We start from the raw sequence: 14,714 nt of genomic DNA, 5'->3' as shown, positions 1-14,714 counted from the left end.
TGCACAGTTTTATATTAGTCGTTACATAAAGTTTTATATATGAAAATGTGCGCAATTTCATGTACAATACAACAGAAAATAACTCATGGTTGTAGCTTTTATCAGTGTTGAAATATTTTCATATAAATCACGATAAATAGAAAAAATTCGACTTTCGGTCAACTTTAACTCGACCGAAATGATCGAAAACTGCAATTGTAAGCTAAAACACTTACAGTCTAGTAATATTCAATCAATTAGCTTCATTTTTCAACAAACAGGAAGTCTCTAGCACAATATTTCGATTTATGGTGAATTTTTGAAAAAACATTTTTTTACGTCCGAGCGTTACGAATTCATGCATCATTTTGTGATAATATTTTCTCTGTGTTGCTTTGATCGTTTTACAATTTGTTATATACCAAAATCATCGCAATTTAGTGTACAATACAAAGAAAAACAAAATAACCCGTTAGCTTTAACCGTTTTGCTCACAGCCTGATTTGTATAAAATTATATATGACAAATTTTTTTTGCGCTGTCATATATTTCAATATTTATATATGATAATGATATTTTTTCCCATTTCTGATGGTTGCATACTAAACCTCAGGCAATGACAAAAAAAAATGAGCCAAAAATGAACTCTTAATCTTAAAAACTAAGCGTGCTGGGATTTTTTGAAAAAAACTTTTTTTCCGCTTCGGCGCTAACTCACCGAACGCCGCCAGCATGCGGGAGACGTTTTTGTAAGTAGAGGCTCGGCGTTTAAGGGTTAATAGAAATTGATACAATAAAACCTCTATACAACAAAATATCTGCAAAATTTAAAAAAGAAGTAATTCAAGGAAGAATCATTTCATGGAGGAAATACATATCAGATCTCTCTAATAATACTCCCATACAAAAAATATGGGAAAAATTCAGGAAGATAAATGGTACCCAAGTTAAACCACCTAGACATTCCATATTAAAAGATGGGAAAAGAACACTTACTCCAAAAGAAATAAATAATACTATGTAATAGGAGAAAACTTAACAACTGTAAGTTGTGATAAAAATTTAAATGAACACTTCCGCACAAAGAAAAATAAAATAGAATTAATAACAATAAATTTTCAAACAATAGAAGATATATATTATAATAGAAAATTTAATATGTCAAAGTTGGAGTGTGCTCTCTCGAACAGCAATAAATCTGCTCCTGGAGGGGACAATATTTGTTTTGAGATGATCTACCGCGTAGCACCTTTAGCAAAGGTACTTATTAGAGTTTTATAATCATTTATAGCTTTGAAATTTATTTCCAGATGAATGGCGTAAAGCTATAATAATTCCAAACCTGGAAAGGGTCCCAGTAATGTAAACAATTACAGACCAATTTCTTTAACAAGCTGCTTATGCAAATTGTTAGAGAAAATGGTAAATGCTCGACTAACACGGCACATTCGAGAAAATAAAATTTTAACTCCCACTCAGTTCGGGTCACAGTGTAACAGATCTACAATAGATTCTCTCTCTAACTTAGAAGACCATATACGTAGAGGTTTTGAATGAAAACAAATTACTGTAGCTGTCTTTTTTGACACGGAAAAAGCGTACGATACAGAGGTATGCTACATTAAAAACTTTACAAAACAACAATATCTGTGGACATTTACCTAGGTTTATACAAAACTTTTTGACAAATCACAGTTTCCAGGTGAGAACTGATGATGTTCTGACTAGAACATTTCCACTTGAAAATGGTGTCCCACAGGGAAGCATCCTTAGTGGCTAACTGTTTACTTTAGCAATTAATGATATCAGTAATAATCTACCTGTTGGCATTAAAAGTAACCTGCATGTGGATGATTTTGCCATATTTTATTCAGCATCTCAAATAAAACATGCAAAATGAGTCATTAATAAAAGCATAGTAAAAATAGATGAATGGGCCTCATCTGTAGGCTTTAAATTTTCCATTGATAAAACTCAAGTAATCATGTTTTATAAAAATAAAAAGTGGAAAAAAGGTGAAGAAATAGACTTAAAAATCAGAAACCATAGTATACCAATTGGCCAAATAGCAAAATTTTTGGGATTAATATTCAATACAGTACTCGCTTGAACTGGAAAGCCCACAGAACATACATAAAATCAAAATGTAAAAGAGCATTAAATCTAATTAAAACACTGTCGAACACTACTTAGGGAGCCGATAGACATAGCCTTACTGTATTGTATAAAGCAACAGTTCTGTCTATCATTGATTATGGGGGTGTAGTATATGGCTCAGCATCGGATGCAGCGCTGAAAAGGTTAGACCCTGTTTGCAGTGAAGGCCTTAGAATATGCTCAGGAGCCTTTAGATCATCACCAAAATCATATTTACAAGTAGAATGTGGTGAACTACCTCTCTCTCTCCATAGAGAGCTAGTAACAATGAAAAGTGCTCTTAAGAATTCGGACAAGTGATTCTCCAGCAAAAAAATTATTTGAAATAAGAGATGTATTTATAAATAACCATCCACCACCTTTCCCAATTAGAGCTAGAAGATTGTTTGAGTCACTAAGTATAAATATACAAGTGCCTTTAATAGTAAATCACCTCATCCCTGGACAGTGAGTAAATTGAGAATTTGTACACACCTGATGTATTTATCAAAAAGTTACTCATATACACCAGAACCCCATAGACAACATACAATAGAGCATATAAGCCGAAAAGGTTCATGTTACGCAATATATACAGGTGGATCTAAATCAGAACGCAGAGTGGGATATGCTGCAGTGTCCCAAGACAAAACTTATCAGTTCTCTTTTCCTAATAATGCTTGAGTATTCACAGCAGAATTGTATGGAATTGTATCAGTTATAAAAATAATTAAAGAAACATCATTTAATAATTTTGTGATTTTTAGTGACTTGAGAAGCGCTATAGAAGCTATTCAGAGTTACAAATCAAAAAATAATGTAGTACAACAAATTAAATTATTTCTCTATAACATATAATAATGGAAAAAATTCAGAAATATGTTGGATCCCTGCCCATGTGGGGATCAAAGGAAATGAAGAGCCAGACAAAGCAGCCAAAGAATCAACCCACATGACAAGATCAGATGTGAATATCCCAGTTCCTGAGTATGTAACACCATAAAAATGGGTATCATAAATAAATGGCAATATATATGGAATGAAGAACCTGAAAATAATAAATTGAAACAAATAAAACCTAATGTTAAAAAATGGAGTTCATCATATCAGAGAGAGAGACAAGCAAAAGTAATTCCAACACGTCTCAGAATAGGCCATACTCGTCTGACACATGGACTCGGAGTGCAGGGTGATAATAATGGTCAGACATTTGTTATGTGAGAGTCCAAAGTATGACCAACAGTGACTGTCAACTTTTGGAAATAATCAATGGAGGAAATTTTGACAATCTTTTATATTTTCAGTTGTTCCAATTTTGATGTTCATGAGGAACTGTGATTTAATTAATAAGATATAAAAATAAGTAAATAATAAAAGCATAAAACTTATAGCATTTGTCAAATTAAAAAATAAGCAAAATTGTAAAATATTACTAAACTTATATTCTGAATTTTAATATACGTTTTTAGTGTGTATGTAAGGAAGCATGAGTAAATGTATTGATTGTATGTATGTGTTCCAGTATGAGAGCATGTGCCTATGTGCAGTTTTTAATTTCATTTTAATTTGTTCACCCTTGTACTGAATGACCTATTGGGTCCTAGTGCTTGGCCTCAAGCCTACTGTAGACCTGGTATTTTAATCTAATCCTTCAGGCCAGCCCTATGAGAGCTGAAAGTCAGCTCAGTGGTCTGGTTAAACTACTTTAATAATAATATCAGATCCCAGGGCATGTCATTGGTCTTTCTATATTTCCTCGTTCCATAACCAACTTATTCAATCACTATATAGTCAGACAGCTGAAGAGCTATTAAGTCATTTTGTATCTTAATTATAAACTCAGGTAAGTAAAATGAGAAGGTTGTTCACAGTGGAAATGCATACTTAATGTAGTTTTTTTTAGTTTTATGCAGACTAGAACAACCCTGTATCTTGGCTATCATATTTTTCTGCAGATTATAATGCTTCTTATAAGTAAAATAAAATGTTTGTATTTATGACAAAAATGATAGAGTTTCAACATAAGGGTATGTGATGCCAAAAAGTTATTAAAACAAAAATTATTAAATTTCATAATTCTGATGTAATTTCCTAAAAGATGTGTATTTTTAACAAAAATTATTGAGTTTCATATGTTTGAAATATGTAATGCCTTAAAAGGTATGTATTTTTAATAAAAATGATTGCGTTTCATGTGTTTGAAGTATGTAATGCCTATCAGGCAGTAAGTTTTAGTAAGTTTTGGTTAATTTATTGATTATTAATAGTTACAATTTTCAATTTTGTATTTTCAGATGATTATATGATTCCCCTAACAAATTACAATATTAAATGGTGAGTAGAGTAATCTTGTACTGTTGATGTAGAATTGAATATTTTTTTATTACTGTATGTAGTAGTTTGGAGTTACAAGAGTTGGTTTATTAAAAATAAATGCAGCTTATCAGTACCTACTAATTTTAGAACCCCTTGAAGGTACAAGAGTTTAGTTTATTAAAAATAAATTTAATCTATCATCAATACCTGCTATAACTTTAGAACCCCTTGGAAAATAGTTCAGGTTAGTGGTATTTTGATTATCAGAAGTAAGCCATAATAAAATTCATTACAGTATTGCATCAAGAACCATATTAATGAAATGTGCTCTTAAGTGAAAGCTTATCACTATGTCCGCTTCATCTTATGTTTCATAAGAAATTTATCTGTATCCATCACTGTATTGTATATTGAAAGAATACCAATTAGTTGTAAGAAAATAGTTTAACCAGACCACTGAGCTAAAAGCCTTAGCTTTCAAAAAGTTTTTTTTTTGTATGGTTGCATTTATTTCAATGATAAAATATACAAAATGATCACTGATGTGAAATTTTGGAAGGCTGCACTTTATATTTGGCATAGCAATATTGGTATGTAGTGTACTCATTAAAAGGTGTTTCAGACATTTTTGTCTTTCAGTACTTAAATGAATATTATGTTTGAAAGTCTTCATTTAGAATTATAACTTTTCCTCTGTTTTTCCAGTGTTTCTTCTGTTTATTGATATACCAGTGCCATGTGAATCCAGTTATTGTGAAGGCTTGATAGTCTGTTGAATAGATATAATTTTTATTAGCTTTGAAGTATTTGTTCAGTGAAAGTATGAATGGGAGTAACTAATCCCATTCAACCTTTTTATTTATTGCAGCATGTCAATGGGTTTTCTTGTTGAGGAGAAGGCAGCGATTGTATGGCGTGGTCCTATGGTAATGTCTGCTGTGCAGAGACTATTACTTCGTACTGATTGGGGAGAACTTTCCCATCTTGTTCTTGACTTGCCTCCGGGAACTGGTGACACACAGCTTTCCATATCTCAGTTAGTTGAAGTTACTGGTAAGGTTATTTTTTATTCCTCCTCATAAATTATAGTTTATTTTGTTTGATCGGGTGGAAATCTTATAACAAGTCATCCTGGTCTCAGTCTTTGTGAGTTTATAGATTTTTTAGTTTACAAATATTGGCAAAATAGATGTTTCCTCTTGTCCTTTATTGATGATGAAAGGTTGAAAAACAGTATTTTTTTCTGATTTTCTTTGATATATAACAATATTTTAGCAAATTTTCTTTGTTATTCAGATTCAGACAGCTTGGTAAAAGAAAACTTGCCTTTGTACGCAAGTGCAAATTCTTATTTTATATATGCCTTTAACTGGCAGATCATTTATCATTGGTTGGAGGTAGTTAAAAAGGACAGAAGTGCATTAAAGATTGGCTTCTTGTCGAGAAAAGGGAAGCACATGTCTTGCAAGAAGACGGTTAAAGAGAGAACTGAAGTGGCACAGCATCATCTAGGGGGGAAATCCAGGTCAGGCTCTGCCTACCTTGGCTATCTCCCATTACCACCAAAACCTTATGCTATTTTTAACTGGACTCCAGCTAAGCACTTGAGAAAATCCCATTACGTAAAGACCTCAGGTTTATTAGTTATGAAGAATACAAATTGATTGAGAATTTTCCATTTTGTGATGGAGTCCACATTTCACTGGATATTGGCTCACTCTTTCAATGTAATCACATATCAGTCTGCTTTTCTATTTTCATTTCTCCATTTGTGTGGCTATTTTATTCAGTTCATGCATCTTCGTACTTGAGAGCTGGCATTTCAGTTTAAATTAGGTAAATAACTTGCATGGCTTTGAAGAAATAGAGAGAAGTGGGGGACTGAAGAAAAGTTGGATCGGATCCTGGAAATGGAAGGAAGGTTACTGGACTTAGGAAAAACTGAAGGAGAGTTCTGCAGATTGCTGTTAGAAGGAAAGGAACATTCTCCAAACCAAGACTAGGTCATTGCACAGGGAGAATCAGTTTCAATATGTGGGTCTGGGGTCATTTAATAGACACAACATTTGGAATAGAACATTCGTGCAATAATCAGCACAAGAATACAGGCAGCTATGTCAGTACTGGAACTGTGCTGCCCTAAAATGGATGACTGCAGTATCTGCACAAATACAAAACTGAGAAAAATGCTAGATACTGCAGTTTTCCCTTGCCTTACTGCTGATTTTGCGGATACTGCAAATGAGACCCCTAAGTAAAGCATTGAAGAATCATTCTGAAAGTGCCATTCTGAAAGTGCAGTAACTTGTGTATTAGTGTTTCACGAACCCAATAGGTGGTATATCTCAATTTCAAAAATTTTGCAGATACCGCAGTTTTCCATTTTAGGGCAGTATGTATTTACATGTTTTTATATTGTATGTTTTAAAATGTCAGGGACAGACATGTGAATGAGAAACACTTCATTAATACTACCATGTGTGATGTGACTAATGATTGATTCATGTATATTTAATTTAGACATAATTATAACAATATTTCTAATTTTTTTAAAACTTATAGTGACATGTATGTCATGAAAATCTCAGTTCAAGCTATATATATCTATAATTATAGTAAACCATATCATTTCTGTAGGAAGTTTTTGACAATCTAGATCTTAATGAGAAGGAAGAGTGTAGGGAAGTAAAATCACTAAGCCCTGTACACAGTACAGTACTACCCCACTTTTATGCTCTTAATTTTTCGTGGATTTTTGTGGAACATATCTTGCACTTTTCTGTGGGAACTTTCACCAATTCATGAATTTTTCCTATGGACTGTATCTCTAAAATTATCACTTTTATAAAGGATGTGTATACTGAGAGAGAGAGAGGTGTTTACATCAAAGTCTAAGCACATTATAAATGGATTATGTAAGTGAAATGTTTTATTGATATTTTGCCACTTTTTCGTTAAAGGATACACATACTGAGAGAGAGAGAGTTGTTTACATCAAGGTCTAAGCTGGCAAGGAGAATCAGAATGTTGATTTTGTGTTGCCTTCATATGAAATTTGGGTTTTGAATATTTTTATGGTGATTAGAGATCAGACATCAACAGTGATGAAACATTCTTGTGTGTACTGTTATAATATGTATGATAATCATAGTCAATTAAACTTGTAATGAAATATGGTACAGAAAATCAGACAAAGCAAAAAATATGCCAACACTACTTATGTCGATCTAGTAGTTAACTTGCTGGATTTGTTTATTTTCATGTTTTTTTGTGGTTATGGTACAGTAATTGATATTTCATTAAATGATATGTCAGTACAGTTCTGATATTCGATCGATTGATAGAGAGAACTGAGATCCATCATCAGAGAATTTGCTACTAGAGGCATTTTAAATATTTTAAATTTTAAATATTTTTACGGTGATTAGATCAATACAGTGCAGGCAGTCCTTGGTTATCAGCAGCCTCAGTTGTCGGCAATCAGGTTTTATGGCACTTGTCTAGCGATGATAACTGAATTTTTGGCACTGATACGCGCCAATCTCCAGTGGCACAGATCCCCGCTTATTGGCACCAATAACCAGGGATCAGTGCTATTATCACCGTTTTTCGGTCATTGGCGGTTTTCGGGGACTGCCTGCATAAGTGGACTTTGTAAGTGAAATAACATTTTACTGATATTGTGCTGTGTTTTCTCATTAAAGGATATGTATACTGAGAGAGAGAGAGAGAACAAGAATTTTTTTATAAATTTATGGGAGATGGTGAGGACTAAATGTAAAACCGTGTAAATAATTTTTTTTTATCATAAATGTATTTGTGTGTAACAAACCTAGCATTCTTTTTGGAGGAACGTGTCCCATCATTCTAAACCACCCATGTATTTTAGATATGCTCTATACAGTAGTACTGTAAAATATGTACTGTACAGTAAATCTCATTTCAGTATCATCTTACAACAAAGCAAAATATAATAAATTGTACGTACATTATGAGCAGTACAGCAGACGATGAACAAAGTTACATTAGGCAAAAGAAAATGTGTCTTAATTATAGGGGAGACTTAAAAGTGGCAGTTGTAGGCGGGTACTTAATGTTGTAAGATGACTTTGAAATGATATTGGGCTGTTCTGGGATGATAGTTTTAGGTATATTTTTGTTTGAACTGGTAAGTTGGGTGATGAACTGTTAAAATAGACAGTTATAAGCATTTTAAAGGTGTATATACTTAGAATAACAGTTGTAGGAGGGACTGAAAGATGACTTTGGGCATTTTGGGATGATGGTTTGGGGTGTATTTTTATTTAAAATATTAAATTGTTTTAGTATGATAATTTAAGGTATATTTTTGTTAGAACTATTAAATTAGGCAGTGAACTGTTAAAATAGGCAGTTATAAGCATTAGTTTAAGCGGTACAGGGTACTTGGCAGTTGTAAGCCAGTTATAAGCATTTTTAGAGGGGACTGTTGCATTTCCGCATTTTTGACATTTCTGCGGTGGGTTCTGAAACCTATCCCCGCATAAAAGTGGGGGAGCACTGTACTAGTTTATGTAATTGTTAGTGTGCTCGTGAGCAAATTACCAATAATTTTATTGGCGGTGAGGACCTTTTTTTAGGTAATTTTTTCTTCTAGAATAAATTGATATGTACTAACTGACAGTTTGATGGTCATGCCTACACTACCCTACTTTTATATGAATTACTGTATTATTATTGAGTAATTTAACTACAGCACTGATCTAATTTATTTAACTCGCATGACTGGCCCAAACAATGTCTTTATTGATCAAATTTTATTTTATTTATTAAATTACAGATTTAATGCTATTTTATAATTATTATTACTGTATTATCGTTATTCAGAAGATGAACCCTATTTATAAGGAAAAAGCCCACAGGGCCCATTGGGTTAACTGGAAATGTAGATTCTAACAAAATTTTTTTAACTGATTTTCCACAAAACATTATTAACAATTAGTGTTACTTTACTTAATACACATATAGGGGTTAAGTCATAGGGGCTATTCAACAATATCCTTAGGTCAGACAAGAATGACTAGTTTTAAGATGAGTCAGAATTACTTGTGTGTGCCATCCCTTTTGATAAGATGAATTCCATATTCCAGCAGTAGTGTTGATCTGTTTTAATTTGCTACTATCAGGTTTATTAGGCTTGGTCTTTAAATCCATTACTGTCAGGTTAATTTTCCATCTGTTTTGCCATGTTTGGATTATGATTAGTTTTAGAAATTTTATATACCCAAATCCCAGACCTGTGAGCCTTGAGGATGACTGCTGTGAGGCAGTGTGCCAGTGCTTTGATGATTACAATGAAGACTCTAAAATGATTTTGACAGCTAAAACTTATGTGCTTGAAATGAAGGTTGGAAGTGGACAGCATGCCTCCCTCCCAAAAAACTGGTGCAACTGGTGTGGCCAAGCAAGGGGAAATATTGTCAGTCCTTGCTCTTAGTACTGTGTGAGGTCTCAATAGCAAATGACCTAAAGGCACTGAGGGGAAGTGTATTTTATTCAGGTTGTCTCCCAAGGCAACACCCTTTTTGAAGGTAGCAGTATTGCTCCTCCCCTTGTAGGGCTTCCAGGATGGAGGGAACCCATCCTGAATCACTTTTATTTCCTTCGTACTATGAATAGTAATCTACATCCTCTGACCTATTGCATGCCCTTGATTCTCCCTTTGCACTCTTCCTGAATGTAAAAATAAATGTCGCCATTATCCGATGGGACTTGACTCTATTAATCCAGATAATCGAGAGATTACTCTTGATGGTATGATACACTCTCAGAATTGATAAAGCAAAAACATTTAATTGGAAGATGATTAGACAGTCTAAATAAATGGTTCAGCAAAATCCATACAGCAGTTACTGATATGGAAATATAAGCCGTCACCTTTTATATACTGTTTGTATCATTCAGCATGGGCTGGAAACCAGTCAAAACTTGGTAGCAAGGTAGTTAACATGGTGGTTTACAGGTGGAGATGGGGAGGTGTGAGTGGTGTAGTATCTTTCACTTTAATTTCCGCTGTGGTAGGCAACAGACTTGTTGAACTCCTCTGTGCTGACTGGTGGTTGAAAAATTGAGTTTTGTAGATTAGCATTTGCTCATTGCCATTCTTTGGTATTTAATTATGTCTTTTGTTGCCTCGCTTCCTTTTTTTTATTTGGATGGAATAAAAATCATGAACACCCTCTTTGCAGGGACAAAGCCACCCTTTTAGATTGTTTACCTCATGTACTGACATTCCCTCTGTGGTTATTCTTTTTTTGGCGAGTGCATTTCCTGTTATAGACTTCACATTGTTAGATATGTATTGTCTGGGATGTGCAGTGGACATAGCTTCTGAAGAATGGTTTTCATCAGCAGCTGTATTCTTCTCTTACTTATATACTAATGATATTGATTTTTCATGTGTTTGTAAGGCTTCATTATCATGGAAATATCTGCGGAAGTTTGGCTTCCTGGCAGCGGGAAGAAAAAAGGCCTTAATACTCAAGCCTTCTCATGTGGTAGTTCCTGATGGTTACGGCCATCTCAGCTTTGTCAAATGCTGCATTAGAAGGGGATCTTCCTGTGGAGATTCCTCCAACGTGTGTGGCTCAATCTTCAGTTCCTGCCTCAACCAGTCCTAGTGTGTGTAGGGCAAGAATGCCAGCAGAGAGAAGAATAGGGGAGCTGTTAGCTCCCTTCTTTGTCTTTAAGCAGGTCAGGAGGAAGGGAAGGTCAAAGTCCTAGCTTAAGAAGTCTTGATAAGCTTCTGTGTGCTATCCCTGCTCAGGGGAGGGTGGGGCTGCATGATCATTGGTAGTGATCAGTGTAACTCAGGTAGGGTTGATGCAGCGGTGCCTGTTTGCTTAGACCCAAGGTTTGCTCCCGTCTCATCTCTCCAATCTTCATTAGCACTCAGGGTCACCAAGACAGGGCTGTGCAGCTCATTCACTCTGCCCAACCACAATTGTATGGTCGCAGAGAGGCAGGTGCATGAGATGACTCTTCTCTCTGAGACTCTTTGGGGTTGCACAGAGAAGGATTTCAGTGATACATGCACTGTCTACAGATCAGGTTAGCTCTGGTGATAGGGAAGTTTGCTCATTCAGTCCGTCCACGATTGGACAGACAGGAAAGCAGGTGAACCAGGTGACTCTTCTCATCATGATTCCTTAGGGTTGCTGAGAGGAGTTTGCCTAACCCTCGCGCCATTTGTGTGCCTGGTCGATGAATCGGGTTAGTGCTGGTGGTGGGGAAAGTTCACCTTCCCAGCCTTATTTGGGAGACTTTTAGATAGAACCAGCACTGCGGCCATGCTCAAGACATTCACAGTCTCCAGAGCATGTATGGTCCAAGCAAAGTCAAGGACTTTAGTCCATTCCTCACTGTTTGCTTGAACATTTAGTTTTCCAGGTAGTAATGGCAAGTGTTTGGCATTTCAGACTATCTGTACCTCATTCTACTCGTTTCCCTAACAAGTTGCTTATGGGGCAACTGGTCTGTAATTATTTACATTGCTTGGTTCTTCTGCTGGTTTAGAGATGGGAATAATCAAGGCATTATGCCATTCTTCAGGAAACAGATTTCTGAGCCACAAATGATTATAAATTTGTTAAAGAAAATACGGTAGTAAATGCATAGCTTGTTTAACACATAGGTAAAAAACAAAGATATTGATGCCTACCCAGTTTGGATCACGGAACAATAGATTCACTATAGATTTACCATCCCATCTTATTGTAACTGGAATTATATTTTTGTTTTCAAGAAATTAGATTTGTGTGATTGGTTGAGGATTCCTGGGTTTAAACCAGTTCATACTAGTTTCTTTCTGGGGATCTTTCATTTGAATTTTTTGTAGACATTTACAACATTTGTGCTTTTCCTTTATACTGTATAAAAAGGTTGGTACACTTGCATTGTTTTTCATGATTTGATACTTTTGTTTTCTTTTGTTATGCTCATTTTAATTGCAGTTCAACAAAGCAGGCATTACAACTGCATGCATCATCCTTTATATCTGTATTTTGTTTTTCTATGATTTTTTTTTGTAAGATAAATAAGATGGGTTCGTTACATCTCCCTTGCTTATTCATTTTGATCTGTGATTTATTTTTATATTGGTATATATTTAATTTGAGGTGAGACTTATGTTGATTAGTTTGTTACCTTTGATGGTGGACCAATTTTGTTTATCTCTATTTTTTGTTTTGGTTTGACAAATGATTTGGTTTCATTACAGTCACTTTTCTATGGTCTTTTCTTATCCCAAATCCCAGAAACATATTTTGTGGTTTTATTCTAATTCTTCCAGGATGTTCTGGTTAATTTTCTGAACTTTTGTTGTTTCCATCTGTGTTTAATAATTTTTTTCATCTTGTATATTGTTTGTTTGTTTTATTGTATATGGTATATGATTATTTTGATTAATTTTTGGTGTTACATTTTATACATTTTCAGTTACAGTTCAGTGTGTCTTATGGATATTCCAGCTTTATCTTGAAGTATGTTTAGGTCTGTGTTGGATATATAATGGCTTACTCATTAGATTTTGTTGGTAATTCTAACCACAGTTTATACAAGTAGGTCATCATAATTCCACTTTATGTGATCATTTAAACCACAATATGCACATATGGAATTACTAAGGTATGTTTTTTTTGCTGTGTGTCCATACTAGCTACAATTTTTCTATTGTGAGGGTTTAGGTATGCATGCCTTACTTTTGTATTTTTACCAAAAATTTAATTTTCAGTGGAAAGTGTAGTCTTTCAGATTCAATTTTTGCTATTTTAAAAGATATCTCTCTATTTTTCCTGCAAAAATTATTATAGATTTCAGTCGTGCACATTGCTGTATTTTTCGTGAGTCTGTTAAAATACTTCTTCAGTTGCTCCTTCATTACTGAGCAGTTTGGTTGTTCTCTGTACATTATTCATTGTGCCACATTTTACTTTAAATTTTGAATTATCTGAAAGTAACTTTCAGACTGATTTTTATTAGTTGTTTTGACCAACTATGTTTTGTTTTATATCTGTCTAAAGTTCATTTCAGCTGTTCAGTAGCTATTTAATAGGTAGTTTTCAAAGCTTAGCAATGATATTTGGTTTTCACTTTCTAGTATCAAGAACCTTGACCAGTTCACATTTCCAAACAAAAAATCAAAATGTGCCAAGGTTAGAATTTAATTTTCCATTTTATTATCTTAAAAAGTTTTAATGTTAAAATTCACTTTATTATTTTATCTTACTTAACTGGAAGAATCTAAAGGGAGAATCAAAGGCACACCAGAGGTCGAAGTTTGAGGATTCATATTCATAAAATAGAGGATTCATTAAGGATGGGTTCCTCAGTCCAGTGGGCCCTTTAAAAAGAGAGCTGCCATGGGGGAGAGACACTTGAATTTTTAATAGAAGATCTTGTCTGGCAAATTTTATTTTAGGTACTTTTAAATAGTTTCCTTTATTTTTACGCATGGAATATTATAGATTTCACATTACTATTAAGACATTTTTTTAGTTGGTTTGTCTTATTTATAGGTCAATATTATTGTTCCTTGTATACTATTCATTGTTTCATGTTTCATTACTTTAGTTTTTCAGTTATCTCTACATTGGATTGTATGATAATTTTCAGACTGATTTTTGGCAGTTGCCTTGTTTAATAGTAATTTCAGTTGTTGAATGTCTAGCTGATAGTTTCCAAGGCATAATGATTACAGCCACCACCCTACTTACGAACAAGTTACATTCCAGATGGCCGTTCATATCTTGACTTGTTCATAAGTTGATTTTTAATATGTAGTACATAATTTTTCTTGATGTTTACATTTTCGAGTTAACTCGGGAGTCATAGATTATACTATTTTTACTGCATTTTTAAGTCATGCAGTATATAAAGAATTACTTTGGATGCTAGAAAGATAAAAAAAGAAAATAAAATTTAAATTTATGCCACATTCAAAATTTAATATTTTTTCCATGCTTTGGAAGTTATGAGCTTGGGAGAAAATTTAGCAGGAGCAGCATCTGACATTGGAAGTTCATAAAGTAAACAGTGCACACTGCCATCTTTTGACAAGTTAAATCAGGAAGCTCGAAATAAGTTAGAATATTCTACGAGTATGAATGAGTATTCTCATGATTGTAAAAAGAATACATAGTAGTTAATCACAAGAGCACTCGGAATAATCAGGGAAGGAGTTCTTCTCCTTCTCTGTGTTCTTCTATTCTTTGCGTTCTTGTATTCTTTGCCAAAATTCTTACTAG

At 34.0% G+C, this 14,714-nt stretch overlaps 1 protein-coding gene across 4 annotated transcripts in view; it reads left to right on the top strand.

The window, feature by feature from the left end:
• Nubpl (NUBP iron-sulfur cluster assembly factor, mitochondrial) overlaps positions 1–14,714 on the top strand; it is a 47,548-nt gene that overhangs the window by 20,718 nt on the left and 12,116 nt on the right. For all 4 annotated transcript variants that reach the window (XM_067098154.1, XM_067098155.1, XM_067098156.1 and 1 more), the window contains 2 exons: positions 4,410–4,449; positions 5,300–5,484. In XM_067098154.1, coding sequence (XP_066954255.1) covers positions 4,410–4,449; positions 5,300–5,484 — 225 coding nt within the window. The remainder of the gene's footprint in view (positions 1–4,409; positions 4,450–5,299; positions 5,485–14,714) is intronic.

This window comes from Macrobrachium rosenbergii, chromosome 54, assembly GCF_040412425.1.
Source record: "Macrobrachium rosenbergii isolate ZJJX-2024 chromosome 54, ASM4041242v1, whole genome shotgun sequence".
NCBI classification, from domain to species: Eukaryota; Metazoa; Arthropoda; class Malacostraca; order Decapoda; family Palaemonidae; genus Macrobrachium; species Macrobrachium rosenbergii.
The sequence above is the reverse complement of the archived record's forward strand: the minus strand, read 5'-3'. Positions and strand labels throughout refer to the sequence as shown.